Source organism: Mytilus edulis, chromosome 11 (genome assembly GCF_963676685.1).
Source record: "Mytilus edulis chromosome 11, xbMytEdul2.2, whole genome shotgun sequence".
In the NCBI taxonomy this organism is placed as follows: domain Eukaryota; kingdom Metazoa; phylum Mollusca; class Bivalvia; order Mytilida; family Mytilidae; genus Mytilus; species Mytilus edulis.
In genome coordinates this window covers 19783906-19800772 of record NC_092354.1, presented here as the reverse complement: position 1 = coordinate 19800772, position 16867 = coordinate 19783906, and the positions used below count along the sequence as shown (strand labels likewise).

Below are 16867 nucleotides of genomic sequence, written 5' to 3'. Positions count from 1 at the left end.
CGCAGAATTATTCGAGTTACGCCTGTCCAGGGGTTAAAAAATCCACTAGCCCGACGCCCGGGACTAGAGCATTTACGCCTCGGGCAATCAAAATTTTTAACCCAATATGCCCGACGGACTAGTGACAAAAATATGCTTGGCGTTTCCAAAATAGATAGTAGAAAACCCCTTCATCCCTATTCTATCTTAGCCAATCAGATTCAATTACGTCATCCGGGATTCAAAGCATTTGAACTGGTTTGTACAGGTTTAGGGTTGCGTTCAATATCGTAGCCGCTACTTAGGGCTACACAGATTTATGACTATTGAACGTGTAGCTAGCTTAGCTGCTACATAGATATTGTTAGCAGCTAGGCTAGCTACTCGTTCAGTAGACAAAAATCTATGTAGCACTACGTAGCCTTTGCGATATTGAACACAACCCTGTTCTACAGTTACATGTTTTAAAAATAGAACAAATAACTCAGGGTGGCCAGGTATCATCTATTGATCGCAATATTTTACACTTTCAATATCGATTTCTCAGAACAGGGGGTATTGTACATTGCTTCTGTCGAGATTTTCAATTAACGGTACCGGTCATTATGTATTGGTCTTGTCGGACAACTGTTGAAAACGAAACAATACAACAAAATATTTCAAAATATTTGAGAACGGGCATCCCATGAACTTCGTTAGTTTCAAAGCAAAAATCGGTAGACGAAGGGGGTACTAATGAGGCTGAAAATTCATCCAGAAAAAAATGTAAAATACGATCGGGAAAAGCGGAAAAGAACATATCTAGTGACATGGACAGAAAGATTCCTCTGGGCAAGGTCGGCTGTGGCGCCAGGATGAAAAATCCGAGACCATGTTCTGCTAATATTGCCAGTGTTTTCCAGAGCACGCCAATAAAAAGTCTCCCTTGTATGTGTGGACAACAAATATAATAATTAAACCACTTGTTTCACACGATAAAACCAATGAACATGTTTTCTCTGCCTGATGACCCATAGTACTACAACGGATAAAAATGAACTAGTTTAATACAGTATTATTATGTCCCCTTCAAAACATGACATCCACCCTGTATTATGCAGAAAACTCTGATTTGTAAGGCATAGATGGGCTAGCAGTTCAGTTTTTATGGGCTAGCAGTTCTTCGAACAGGGCTAGTAAAATCCTGCTGCCAAAAATTCCTGGGCTAGTTAGCTGTAACAACATTTTTTAACCCCTGCTGTCCCAGTAGTCAGTGATTCAGTGGTTGTCTTTTGTAGGTGTCTGTCACTTTCGTTTGCGCCGGTTTATTATTTTGTCATACAAGCCGTTGGTTTTCTCGTATCAATTGTTTCATATTTTGCCTTTTATAGCTGACTATACGTTATAGGTTTTGCCAACTGTTTTGACAGTGCTAATTGTTAACAGTAAAAATAATTGAATTTAAGTGCACGAAGACTATATTTTCATAAGCTTTGTATATACCAGCTTGTATCTATTCGGTAAGGTTGGGTTTTTTTATTTGGATAGTGATTATCTATTGTTGGTTATAAGTTTTTTTCCCCATTATTTTCTGTTCTTAATATTTAGCTTACAATTGTTCTTTATTCTTTTGTCCCATAATGCATTATTCTCTGTGATGCCTCTCTTCTATCCCTATTTGCAAGCATACGCTAATTGTTCAATGATAAATCGAAGGACGTTTTATTAGTGCAGTGTATTAGTTTTTCGGAACTGTATCAAGCTGTCGATAACAACTGTAGACATCCGAAAGGTTTCTAACACCATCTATAACTATTTGTTTGAAATGAAAGCCAGAACTGCACTAGGGACAATGGAAACGTCCATAATTTTGATAAACTGTTTCAATCAATAGGAAATGACGAGACAAAATGGCGACACGAGACCTACAGAGGTTTGGTATCGAATGATCAAAGTTTCATTGTATATTACGCAATATCGTATCATCATTCCAATAGAAAAAATATCTACATTATTAGTATATTGATGAGTTTTTCCATTTTTGATGACCTGGATGGAGTTTGCAGAATAGAGTATTATAGACGAAAATTCCAGAATCATCCAGAAAAAATAAGTCTAGAGAAACACAGGCAAAACTTATAAATGATAGAGAATAACTTGATGCTTAAGGTGGTACCCAACACTTTCACTAAAATTAATTTGGCTCGTTTAATTTTCTTAAAATTTTGACAAAGTATTTACTTTGACCCTTTTACAAAATTATAAGAATTTCAAAAAATTTGAACCAACCTTTTTATCAGAAAAATTACACTGGTTATATAGCAGTTTGACAAACACTTATTTTGATCATTGAGAAGCTTAATATTCCCTTAACAACACAACGTAATTAAAACGTTTAGCTGATTTTACAGAGTTATCCCCCTGTAGTGTTAGGTACCACCTTAATATAATGAAAAGAGCATAATGGGCAAAATTTTTAAAAAATATATAGAAAAACGGTATAAAAGATCTTAGTCTCATTGAAGTCCATATTGTGACCTATAATTGTTGAAATCCATTTCATTTGGACTCTGATGAGTTGGCGTATACGTTTCTACCAATGACGCGGGTTTTCGCATGCTAAGGACTTACAAGTGACGATCGAATCCATAAGTTAAAAGGCAAAATATAGTTAGAAGTTTAAGTGCATTGCGAACATTGGCTCATACTAGATATTCAGTACTAGTTTGTCGGAACATTTCTTTGGAAAGTTATTGCTATGTTTGGAGTATACAACATAAAAAAGATTTTTTCCGCGTTATGCTTCATATATTAAGATGATTATTAGATATATAAAAAAGTGTTATGTTTATGGGGTAATTGACGCATACTAGACAATACTAAGTGGAAGAATTGCCGATCTATACTTAATTTTTGTCCGGGATCTTTTACAGAGTTCGGTCACGCTAAATTAACTTACAAAACCATTTCGTGTATTGGTCTTAATATCTCTATTTGACAACTCCGTCTATCCAATGAATTATAAGACACATTTATCCAATCATGGTTATTTCCTTTTTGCATTCAATCCTAGTGCAGTAATCATTATTAAAAATACACCGCGTTCCAAAATAACGTCGAAAATTCTGCAAACAATTTAGGACCCATTTCGTGTATTGGTCTTAATATCTCTGTTTGGTAACTATGTCTATCAGCATATATCTAATCATTTTAATTTCCTGTTTGCATTCAATCCTTGTGTAGTAAGTATTATTAAAAATACACCGCGTTTGAAAATAACACAGAAAATTCTTCATACGATTTAGGATCATGATTTAGAATAACAACTTTCGAGTATTCGTCTGACGAAATTTTTAATTAAAAAATGTGTTTATTCGTGATCTTAATATCAATTATCTTAATTGTATAATATTTATTGTTGGTCTTCATCTGAAATGCACATCTGTATGCACCCTAAATGTTAATTCTAATTGAACAAATAAAAAGCAAGACATGCATGGTAGTTGCCTAGGGTTAGATCCATGATCGAGTCAAACAAAACAAAAATAACATAGGTTTTACTGTACAGTACCAGACAATTAGCTTAATAGCAAAAACTGGTCGGCCGGTAGGGTGAAGTATTATCCCGAGTACTGCCACATTGTGAGCAAGTACGTTTAAAATTCGGGTTCATATTCATATCTCATAATCACGTTCTTGTTTTAATATGCATGTGCTATTTGCCACATGACGTTTAACAGAAATCCATCATATACAATTCTAAAAGTACAGTGATACACCTGAAATAGTGGTGTGTATAATCTTCTTTTTCGTTATGGCAAATCGTGTTTCTCTTGTTGTATCTTTTCTGTTTGCTTTTTGTTAATTTCATGACTTATTTTTATGAAATGATGAACTGCAAAGTATAAAAATATTTGGTGTTATTTCTTTTATGCTCCTTTCCTTATTTTAGCTTAAAACTTATTTTAATATATGCAGATTTGTGTATTATGTAAATTTTGCCCGGATATAAACTTACTATGACACTCAATACATAACTACGTTTGTGTTGCCATGGTAATAGCTACCATGTTGAACTTCAGAGTGGAAATAAATCAGCAAATTCCGGTATTCTTTTCTTATCACAACTTTGATCAGTTTCTAGGAGGACAAGATGTGCTATCATAAAAATAAAAACGTGTTGCAATATTTGAATTTTGATGTTAAAAGTCGTGTTTGTTTCCCAAGCAAGACGATCGTGTAGGACAAAAGGGGTAGCCATAATTATCATTGCAAAGATTTATTCGATATATCGACCCAGATTTAATCGTTATATTGACCCAGTTGAGTCACTTCAAGTTTCATGTATCCCCTTAAAATGGTGTGATATTTACCCAGTTTTCATATTTCTCAGACGTTAATGGAAATGGGAGAATAAGTGATACTCGAATGTCATTATAGCCCTTCTGTTTTAAATCTCAATCTTTCTTTTACCCATTCTCAAACATGGCCGACTAATCGAATCTGACACGATGACACTACTTTTGTTTAAAAGTGGAATCATTATGAAGAATTATCGAATAATTGTATTTGTAAATTAGCAAACTCTCCAAATAAATGATTATAACCACACGGGGACCGTGTAAGTGGCATATTATATAATGATTGTTTCATCTACGAATAAGGCGAGAATCCGTGGAATATCTGTATTTAAAGTGTCAAGCTTTTGATGATTCTGTAAACTCTGGGGTATTTTTATGACATATATCGGTCTCTTCTCGTACATTTACTCATCAAGAATGAAAAAGCCCAGAACGGTTGTATTCAAATTGGGTTTCGTGCAACGTGGCGGTGTTAATAAGTAATGATTTCGTAATTAAAGACTAAATGTTTCTTCAATTAAAAGGCCCATGGTAAATGTGCATCGTTCAAACATCGTTGTGAAATCATTTTACAATATATCCCGTTTTTATCCTATTTATTTCACTTTTTTCTGGAATTACAAGGATGAAGGACGAGAGTGTAAAAAAATGATCTTAGAAAAAAGGGGACACTAGGAAAGATTACAGAAAAACGCGCTTGAAACTGAGTCTCCCCCTTGGCAACCCAAATCAGTGATACCTATGGGCAATGAGACAAACGCAGCCATGATTCCGAATTTTGGCATACAACAAGAACATCAACACCCATTCGTCTCAACTCGGCCGATTACGTTCTAAAGATAGAAGGAGAGTAGCGGATTCTACCGAGGATTGCCGAATGCAACAACACCATCACAAATACGCATAATATTACACTTTTCAACGCTTTCAATCAATTCGTAAATCTATAAATATAAAGAATAAGGAGAAGGGTGTAATTGAAGCGTGACAACTATACACAGCAGAGTCTAAATTGCGTTGATTTAAGAAACAATAGGTCACCGTGCGGTCTTCAACAATGAGTAAAACAAATGGTTGTATAGTAGCCTGTAAAAGGCTCCAACGTGAAAAAAACAGAAAAAAATCAATAGTTTTTGTTGTATAGTATACTGAGAACTATCGTATATTAATATTTGAAAGACCGCAAGATACGGAACAGCAACAAGAGCGATGCTACATTGTACTTTGATTTTGTAATTTTTAATCAGATTGTTTTCTTGAATTTCCTATCCCATCCGCTGTCTTTCAATTCTTTTAATCAAAAGATATTTCATCCTAGCGTGTTGTAGCGCCTCGTGCATGCATGGCTTTCTTCTTGGTAAAAAACGTCATTTACAATTTCATTCTTACTCTATTCCCATGATACAAACATTTAGATGAATATTAGAATTTGTGTTAAACCACTTACAACATAGAGAAATGTTAGAGAAGTGGTGTAGAGCCTTGCGCATGCATGGCTTTCTTCTTAGTGAGAAACTTCATTCAAACTTTTATTCTTACTCTATTCCCATGATACAAACATTTTAGGAGAATATTCAGTGGCGTAGCCAGGGTTAAAAGGAATTGGATGCCAAAGTATCACCAAGCGTAGAGAATTTGTGTTAAACCGCTTACAACATAGAGAAATGTTATAGAAATGTTGTAGAGCCTAGCGCATGCATGGCTTTCGTCTTAGTAAGAAACGTCATTCAAACTTAACTTGTATTCTTACTATATTCCCATGACACAAACATTTTAGGAGAATATTAGAATTTGTATTAAACCGCTTACAACATAAAGAAATCTAAAAGAAAAAAATCGACCAATAACACGCATTTGGGAATTAATAATGGTAAAAGAAAATGTATCAGCATACGATATCTGCACGGTGCGTTCAAGCATAAACTTTTTTTCCCCCGTTGTGAAATCATTCTACTGTATATCACAATTTTATCCCATTTATTCCACTTTTTCTGAAATTACAAGGATGAAGGGATGACACGCATAGAATGAAATTCAAAACAGTGTGGCTGTGTCCATTGATTGACACATTAAATTCATCCATTGACTGGGACAATTTAGGTGAACGTTTGTATGTAACAAACACTGCTCACTATGTACGTTTTAAAGACACTTAAACTATGGGGTCACCAAAGGTTCTCAACACCTTAATAAAGTAATTCGAAAAATTAATCAGAAATAACACGATGTTTTGATTTATATCAATTATATAAATCAAAACATAAAGGTTATTCCTGATTAATTTTTCGAATTATTTTATAATTAAAGGCGTTCAGAAACCTTTGGTGACCCCACAGTTTAAATGTCTATCGTAGGTACGTCGTGGACAGTGGTCGTTACAGACAAACGTTCACGTAAATTGTCCCAGTCAATGGATGAATTTAATGTGTCAATCAATGGCCAAAGCCACACTGTTTTGAATTTCATTCTATGGGATGTGGGATATAGAAAGAGAGAAAAGGTCGGATCTAGGAAAAAGGGGGAAATGGGTCAAATTCAAGATTTTTTTTTTTTTTTTTTTATGGAACTCGTCAACTTAGTCCAAATAACGTCCATTTAAGCAACTATAGGTCACCTTACAGTCTTCAAAAATGAGCAAAACGCATCGTAAAGTCACCTTTAAATTGCCCTGATGATAAAATATGTCAAACAAGTTTTGTATGTGAACTTTAACATATAGTAAGTTAAGACCGCGAGATTTTGGAACAGACAATAGGTTCGTTTGATTTTATAAATATTCATCTTGAATCCTTTTCTATCTCTTTTCCTCTTTTTAAATTCTAGAAGGCTGGTATCACGAATAGCTTTCTTCTATGTAAGAAACGTCATTCTTACTCTATATTCCCATGACACAAACATTTTAGAAGAATATTAGAATTTGTGTTAAACCGCTTACAACATAAAGAAATGTTAGAGAAAAAATCGACCAATAACACGCAGTCTATTGGGAATTAATAATGGTAAAACAAAATTTATCAGCAGACGACTTCTGTATATCTCACATCTTCCCCAATATTGGACAATTTTATAATTACAATAGGTTTGTTGCCATGGTAACGGTTGATTTTAGCATTTTCCTTTTGTTTTCTAGCTATAGTAGGGTAAACGATTGATTTTGTGTCATCGTCAGAGCACCAGTCGTTGTTTTACACCGAAACTACTTTAATAATTCAACATCTTTAATCTTTCCTCTGTGGCGCTGGCTGTTAATTTTCTTCTAGATCACCGATACAGACTTAAAAGTGCGTCAAGGTCGGAAGAAAGATCTTTGTTTTAGGTCGCGCTTTTGATCTGTGAAAAATTATAGGACCATATCAGAGACTCCGCTAAAAAAAAAAAAAAGCGTGATTTATAGTTACGATTGTGACAGCATTGCAATACTTCGGAGTTTAGTATGACGTCCATTATCACTGTACTAGTATACATATTTTAGGGGCCATCTGAAGGACACCTACGGGTGCGGGAATTCTCGCTACATTGAAGACCCATTGGTGGCCTTCGGCTGTTGTCTGCTCTATGGTCGGGTTGTTGTCGCTTTGACACATTTCCCATTTCCTTTCTCAATTTTATTTAGTATTAGTTTATGGAAAGACAAATAACTAAATCTGATTATGTTGCATTTTTCAATTTCAAGCAGTAAATGCTCTTTTGTCTCAAGTTAAAAAAAAGTACAACGCTAGCAATTTCATGTCAGTAACACCTTATTATGGATTATCCCATTTAACTGATAGAGAAAAAAACCCATACCTTCAATTGCATTCTAGCGACATACGGTAATATTGTAACAGTGTTTTCTCGAGAGTGTTTGTGGAATTTTTTTTAAGTTCGGTGTTCTCGTGTAATGTGGTGACAGTTTTCACAGACAAACTTACTAGCGTACTCTTACAGCACTATTCATTTGTGAAAAGTGCAGAGGTCATTATGACCGGCTTTTTATCCTCGCTGTTAAAACTCACACGGGTGTCTTGATCACCCCCCCCCCCCCCCCCCCCCCCCGTTTTTGGTAGTGTTCCAGTGGCGGATCCAAGGGGGAGGGGTAGCCGGGGGTTTTAAACCCCTTTTTTGGCCGATTGATGCATTTGAATGGGAACATATAGCTGGACCCCTTTATACTGCGTTGGGAACCCCACTTTTAAATTGCTGGATCCGCTTCCGGGTTCTTGTTGCTCAGTCTGTAGTTTTCTATGTTGTATTTTGTGTACTATACTAGTCAACAAAAGAAACGATACAAGACTTTTTTTCAAATTAAAGATAGTTTTCCGTTTATAGGACCAATATTGAAGGTAGTAATACTTAATCATTATGGAAATATAAATCTGTTTTTAAAAAATATGTTTTTGCTTTCGTGACGTTTTTTTGGGATTTTTTTTTTTTTTTTTTTTACAAAGTTTACATAAAACGACAATTTGAAAAACAGAAGTTCCAACTAATGATGCCAACCTCTCATTTAAAGGTAAAGACAATGTTTGCCATCAAATTGTTTTTAAAAATCATACAGTTTCTTAGTTTATTTGTTAAGCAAAGTTCGGCCCCACGAGAAATCGTTAAAATGTATACATTATCAACTGATTTACCATAGACAGTATGTGTAAAGTGATATTCAAAAAGCGGCCACAATCTTAAAACTAATCCGAAAGGTTCCAAATCTACTGTGTGTTGTTTTCATATCTAAAGCATTGATTTGAGACAACAACAAAAAATAGCATTTTTTGAGATTTCAAGAAAACCCTTTTTTCCCCAAAAATTTGAAAAACAATATCTTAACCCATTAGTTACAACATGAAATACAACTTGATAAGCATATTGAATAGTTTTAAACAAATTTGAAATTTTATTTAGTACTTAGAAAATTACGTGTCGATTTTTCTTCAACTTTCCGCAAAACTAATTGGCACCCTATAATCGTTCACACGGAATTTAGATACTTTCCGACAAGTTTTGATTTTCATTAACACATGTGCATACATTGCAAATGAAAGCTTTTTAAAATTGTGTATCTCATTTTGTTTTATATTTAATACTTTTTGATAAATTTTATTTCAAAGTCGTGTATCGTTTCTTTTGTTGACTAGTATATTATTGTTTGTCTGTTTGATTTTTTTTTATTTAAGCCATTGCGTTGTCAGTTTAGTTTTGTCTTATGAATCGAATGTTCCTTTCGTATCTTTCGCTTCTCTTAGATCCACACAAAACATGAAGTAGAAAGGTATTTTAGGTATATAAAAAAAGAAGCAACATGCGTTTGTGTAAAATATATTTAATAAGAAAATATGTTTAAATCTTTTAGAGTCTCATATTATGACACATATATACACATATATAACTACATTATAACAATAGGTTACACAGAAATATGTAAATAACATGTTTGATATACATTTTACACATAGTTTAAATCAAGCATGAAAAATAATCCTGTGATAATTAATAAAATCAATAATTATTCCATGATGACAGATTCAACCTCAGCAGTTTTAGTGACTTCAATAAAAGACAAATACATTATCATTTTAACAAACACCCCATTCCAGAGGCAGATGTAGAGGGTTGCCAAGACCCCCCCCCCCCCTTTTTTTTTGTGGTTAACATTTGGTTGATTATACAGGGAATCACTGAATGCAGAAAATTTCTTGATCCGCCATTCGATACTTTTTTGTAATAGAAAAATACTGTTGTTGAATCGTAGCCTAGAAATGACCACCTGTCTAGAGATGGCTTTATATTAATGTAAAATCATCAGTGTGTTTGTGTCAATCACTTTCATAAATATATTCTAAGCTTCTAGGTAACATAGATTATTTCCACTCTGTTTCAGGTAAATGCTTAAAAAACATTGATGAAACTTGACTTTTACAAACGCATTACTGATTTATTGAGTTATCTCCCTGAACCAAGGTCTACCCCCTTAAATTATGTCCAAGGTCACATTTCGTCTGAAGATTCTAATTAGGAAATAATTGTATTGTATTTTAAGCTTGACCTACGTAAAACGTATGTTTTACTGTCGCAAATTAAGTTTACCTAGCGACCTGTGCTAATTTTTAAAAATTATTCTTTTAACCGTCATTGACAACTTGAATGTGGTTAGTGACTGCTTAGCTGAGTTTAGACTTGCTACAATTCCCTTTCTATTATTTCTCTCTTACTAATTTATGAGGGGGAGGACAGGGGGGTACCCTTCTCCCTTCTCCCACCCCTCTTCTCCTTTCTCCTACCCCAGTTCTCCTTTCTCCCATTAGAATAAAACATCTCCTTTTGAGATATTTTTTCTTGAAATATTATAAAAAATTTTAAAAGGAGAGATATTTTATTTTTTCTCCTTTCTCCAACTTTTTCTGCTTTCTCCCAGCCTTCATCTCCTTTCTCCTACCCCCTATCTCCTTTCTCCCACCCCCTTTCTCCTTTCTCCTACCCCCTTTCTCCCTGTCTCCCTTACCCCTGTCCTCCCCCTCATTTATATGTTTACTGATAAGTACCAGCCTACTGATTGCCCTTGCAGATGTCAGTATAATTATAATCTCCTAGTTATAGCAGTAAAATTATTAAAGGGGCAAAATTGAAATAAAAAAAAAACATAATTAGGAAGGGACATGTAGCAAGTCTAAGCTGAGTTGTAACATATCTACGTTCTTAGAAGTAATCATTGTATATGGCAAGCCGTTTTACTATTAATTCTAACTTCAAAATATATAATAACTTTATGAGGTATCTTATATATAATAATAGTTTATAAGACATTTTAGAAAGTTTCTATAATATCTCATATAATTTATAAAGTATATATACTTTTTGGGAAAAAAATTGGTTGCTTATATAGGGAATCACTGAAGCGTGACTGGAGCGGGGCCCCTCTTAGGTCAGTCAATGGGCCCCCACTTACGAACATTTCTGGATCCGCCCCTGCATAGGGCTGAAAAAAGCAACAGCATTACATTTTTAACTTTTAAATTCTATATAGGAGAGTTTATATAATTTAATATCGCATATATATTTAATGATAATGAAATGATTCGCTGTAAATGACTTTTGGCGTAAATGTGTGGAAATAAAACTTTAAGGATGTTCGCTCCTCTTGATTTAGAATGTTTGTTAGATATTCGGAATCCTCTGGTTTTATCCATGTAGTCTCATTAGAAATGTTGCCTGCTATGCACAATTTTGTTTTCATAGTTTATAAAAAGCCATACTTGAATATCTTAAAAATCTTTGTTATGTTTTTATAGTTTTTGAAAGAAAAAAAGGTGTGAATGTTAAAATGTATGAAAAATCTTTAAAAAAATCATTTCCCGCCAAATTTTCAATCGCGTATGTCTCCAAAACCTCCATTTTGGGGGGCTTTTAAAGTTTTTTCGTGGATATAATATCAATTCATAACAGTCTTTTAAAAAGCTTGTCATTTTGACAGAGTATCGAACATCCTCAACTCATATATAATACAAGCTTCATGCATATTTATAAACAGATATACCAAAAATTGCATCATTCACTGTAAAACAGCAAGACTCCATGTATATATTGACTAAAACAACAGATCAATAATACTAAATGTAATATCATATCATACTATATGTAAAGATATTTTCTTCTAAAAAAGATATACCCTGTGTAATACTATTTCTAAATACCTACAACACGTTTGAAAATACCATTGAAAGTTTATACAGATCGATAAGTATGTCATTTGTTCAATAGATATTTGAATATACTTGTCGTTTTATGAAATATCAATTTGAAATTTAAATAAAAAATAAAAAAAAGTTAAAACAAGAGTCGCCTATGTTTATAAATCAACTGCAATGGATATGATCTCAAGGAATTATCTAGCATAAATGCATTGATAGTTCATTTACTAGTAGTGTCAGTTATTACAACTGGTCAAAATTAATATGTTTTTCTTCTAAAAGAGTGTGTATCCAGTGTTTATCCGGAAATCTATCCAAAGATGGCGAAAGTTACCCGGAAAACTAGTCAGATATGGCGGAAAGTTTTTATTTTTCAAGAAGTACAAAGTTAATCGGGCAATCGTTATAAAAATAGCGGAAGATTACCCAGAACAATTTCCTGATAATGGCGGAAGGAAATATCTTAAGCACCTAATATCAAATGGTTTATTGCGAAAATTTATAGACACTTATTTGATTTCTTCAAGTATCTCCAAAACTGAATGACTATTCTATTCAAAAAGACAACTTTACATGTCATACCTACAAGTAACTATTGACACGTGACCCTAAATGAATGACATGTGTTGTGCTTGTACATTTCAGCGGAAGTTTTGTTTTGGAGATAACCATGTATATGGCGGGTGAATATTTGTGATCGATGTCACGTGTTGTGCTTGTACATTTCAGCGGAAGTTGTTTTGGAGATAACCATATATACATATGGCGGGAGAATGTTGTGATGTCACGTGCTAGTATTGTCTGTTGTGTCGATCATCACGTGCCATATGAGCCCGAGGTAACTGTCCATTCCTGAAAATATGAAATACAATATTATTCAAATACATCAATTATTGCCAAGAATAACATCATTATAAAGTGTAGTTTTTTCATAAAAAGATTAAATTGTTACGTATCAATCATTATGATATTAATTTCTCATATATATGTTCAACACATAGATAGCGTTCCAATGTGTCTTACAGAACTGAAATTAGATCGAAGCACCACTACAAAAGTTTTCAAAGTCTGGAGCCTGCAATTCAGTGGTTGTCCTTTGTGTACATACATCAGGCTGTGAGTTTTCTCGTTTAAATTGTTTTTCATTTGTCATGTCGGGTCCTTCTATAGATGAATTTATTGGCTATATTTTTTTTCTCATTGTTGAAGTTCGTACGGTTTATAGCTATAGTTGTTAATTTCTGTATAATTTAGTCTTTTGTGGAAAGTTGCAGGCTCGGATCCAGAGAGGGGGGTTCTGGGGGTTGGAACCCCCCTTTTTTTGGACGATCAATGCATTTGAATGGGGACATGTAATTGGAACCCCCACTTTGTCCTGGGTTAGGAACCCCCCCCCCCTTTTTAAAATGTTTGGATCCGCCCCAGAGTTGTCACATTGGCAATCTTACCACATCTTCTTATTTTCAAAACACATGTAATTCAGTCTAAAACGAAAAGTGTCAAAACAGCCAAGCCTATAAACATCCCGAGTAAAAACAAGATCTAAGGGAGCTACCATTTGATTTTTATGGGGGGGGGGGGGCTAGGATGAAAAAATTTGTCCTGCATTTTTTTTAGCTGTAATCTCTGTCCTGCCTTTTTATTTTTCACTCTCATCGGTCCTGCCTTTTTTTTTTTTTAGTTTATCCTGACTTTTTTTTACCTAAATTGTCCTAACTTTTTTGCAAGTGTCACATCCTGCCTTTTTTTTTACTCAAAACTCCTGTCCTGCCTATTTTTTTCAAATTTCATCCTAGCCCCCCCCCCCCCCCATAAAAATCAAATGGTAGCTCCCTAAGTACATTTTATTTACAGACTACCACATATATATATATATATATATATTGGCCTTCAAAGCCAAAGTTCCTAAAAAAATATTTAATAGATTATATAGTTAGTTCAAAAGCCACTCAACTTTGGGTTATATATAGTGTGTGTTTATATTAGTTTATTTTTAGGTTTGCTTGAACAATAATAGATAACAAATGCAACACGTGAATATTTATACGTCAAGTATTAAAACTAGTACATTCAGTATATTTTATTTTTGACGTGCAAACGCAGTTATCTTCCCTGCCTCATTAAGCTAAAATATTTACCAAAAAAAAGTCCATACATTCGTCTCAACTCGGCCGATTCCGTACCCTCATCCAAAAAGGATAGAAGGAGAGTAGCGGTTTCTACCGAGGATTGCCGAATGATTTACCATATAGAGATTATTTAAGTCCATTTCACATGCCGACTTGTTTTCAATTTTTTGTTTTTCAATAAGTAGGACAAACTAATATTCCTGTCAATGCAAGCATAATGTAAATGTTGTTGGTTTTTTTGTAAAATTAAGCTGTTCTAATGTTTCATTCTGTATTACACCAATTTAGAGAGCAACCATTCCAGTTCAAAAGGGGGGAGGGTATGGTTTTCTCAATGCGCGAACGTTTTTATTTGTTTTTTTCGACGCCATCAATTAGATTATCTATTTCAAAATGTAACGCTTAGAGGTATAAGGAGAATTTGCATTCAGAATAAAAAAAAAATTTGTCATTAGCTTGACCAGAATAAATTTTTCATCAAATTGGGGATCCTATTTTTTTTTAGGAAAAACCATAACATTCTCCCCTTCCTGGAAGTTATATGGTCGTTCCCTTAGTAAAACATTTTACCGACAATGTGCCTTCCGATACCAACAACAAAGAGCGTTATATTTGCATCGACAGGATACCAGTGTGTTCTACCAAAGAGTTGTTTCCCCTTGAAAATTCTAAAATTGGGAAAGTCGGTAGCTAAGAAATTGGCTTTTCAATTAGTACTTACCCGCATTACTAGTTCCTAATATAAGTAAAATATTATGATTATGTAAATACTAATCCTTGTGTAACTATTTACACCAGATTAGGGGTGACCGGTCGACGTTTATATTGCTTGGGATTAAGAAGTCCTCAACAACGAGAGAAAAACATTGCTTATAACATTCGTCTGATTCCAAATTTCAATTTGCAGTTTAGTTGTTGACTGCTGAACGTCCAACAACAAGTATTCCATGCAAATTTAGAACGAATTACGTTAGTCTTATTCCAAGTTTCAATTTACATTTTTGTTGTTGTTTGCAGAACGCTCAGCAGCAAATATTTCATGCATATGAAAAAAAAAATATTTAAAAATCTCCATTTGTTACCCCATATTTCCGACATCCAAAAACGTGTCATCCGCTCATATAATGTATTAATTGATAGCACATAATATCTACATATACCTGAAAATGGGGGGAAATTTACATTGCTGTTCTTCATCATAAAGCTGATGAAACTACGAGAACATTCCAAAGCCGCGCGGCCATTAGGAGTATATCAATGAATTACTAAATTGAAGTTAGACGGTGTCAACTTATTACAGTATATACATTACAAATGTATAACAAATACTCTGGATAGGATTTAAAGAATATAAATAGAGAATAATGAGCTAATATTACAAAAAATAGGCCAAAAAATTAACCTTAATACAGTAAAACCTGGCTTAACCAAATCCTGCATAAACCGAAAAACCTGTATAAAACCAAACATGTTCGTAAGTACCGTCATATCAAATTTTGTGCGTTGTGAACCAGATAAAACCAAACACCTGCCAAAACCGAACAAAATCTAAGTCCTGAAGAGGTTCGGTTTAAAGAGGTTTCACTGTAATACTCTTACCATCTATAATCCTCTCGTTTTCCTTGTTGATAATTTGTACCCTGGTAACCAGTATCTCGATATCCGGAACCTCTTTCGTAGTCTTTCCGTTCAAATGCTCTATTATCATATTGGGAGGATGGATTTTGTGGATTTTTTCCGGAATAAAATTGATATCCGTCTGCTGGTTCAGGTCTCCCTGCATCCCTACAAGAAAGTAAACAAACAGCATGACTAGGGGTCTGGGAGAGGTTTACCCACATGAGAAATATATGCAAATAATAAAAGAAGAGTGAATAACAACGAACAAAAATTAAAGATTCGAGAAAAACGGTACTTGATTTAAAGAATTGTACAGAAATTAACATGTTACCTGTAGCCCTCTGAAAAAAATGATTGTTTTACAGAGGAAGATTAAACCAGTTACACTTTACTACAGAGTTCGACCCCTAACGGGAAGAAGAAGAAGAAACCCTCATCCCAATAAAATCGTTATTACAAAATAGAAACAGTGTATGCTCTACCGACAATAGATTTGGTGAATTCCAAAGTTTCATCTCAAAGCTATTTATTCTTTTACTTTTCCTATGAAGAATTTATAATCGTTTACACACAAGATGAAACAGCTTTCTCTATTTTTTACAATAAAGTTATATCTGTGTTGGATATTTTTCAATACGTTATTGGACTGTTCGTGTAATATGATTCCCGAACATTGAGAAAGAGTGCTACAACATTTCATTCTCTTATACCATAAAACATTTTCATTCGAGCATAATTAATGGGTTGATGCGTTTAATTGTTTAGAATTATTGTTACTATAAGAAAGATAACTCTAGCATTCCTTAACACCATTACTAATTTCTACGGAGTAATCTCCCATGCTATGAATACAGTCTAAATTTTAAAACAAACCTTGACGGATTAGAACTAGGATTCGAGCCGTAACCCGACCATAAAATGGGGTCACGCTTTGATGTATCATAACGAGAGTCCGTTTTGAAATCATTACGAGGCTCTGATGTTATCTTTTTCTCATAATTGCCACTTGGTCTGTAGCCACGAATGCCACCACCACCTCCACCATTGCCATACTGGGCATAGCCAACCTTTTCGTTAATAGCAGACGGCGGATAACTGTTGACGTCGCTGTCTTTCTCTCGCCTGGAATGTGTATTAG

General features: G+C 34.1%; 1 protein-coding gene across 2 annotated transcripts in view; it reads right to left on the bottom strand.

Annotated features, from left to right (window-relative positions):
* Positions 1 to 12260: 12260 nt before the first annotated feature.
* Positions 12261 to 16867, bottom strand: part of LOC139495295 (uncharacterized) — a 29970-nt gene continuing 25363 nt past the window's right edge. Inside the window, exons 4-7 of one of the 2 annotated variants that reach the window (XM_071283604.1) lie at positions 16603 to 16851; positions 15709 to 15894; positions 14831 to 14845; positions 12693 to 12832 (exon numbers count right to left, since the gene is read on the bottom strand). In XM_071283604.1, coding sequence (XP_071139705.1) covers positions 14839 to 14845; positions 15709 to 15894; positions 16603 to 16851 — 442 coding nt within the window. In that variant the 3' untranslated portion in view covers positions 12693 to 12832; positions 14831 to 14838. Of the gene's footprint in view, positions 12833 to 14830; positions 14846 to 15708; positions 15895 to 16602; positions 16852 to 16867 lie in introns of both variants that reach the window. The other variant, XM_071283603.1, reaches the window with a different exon arrangement.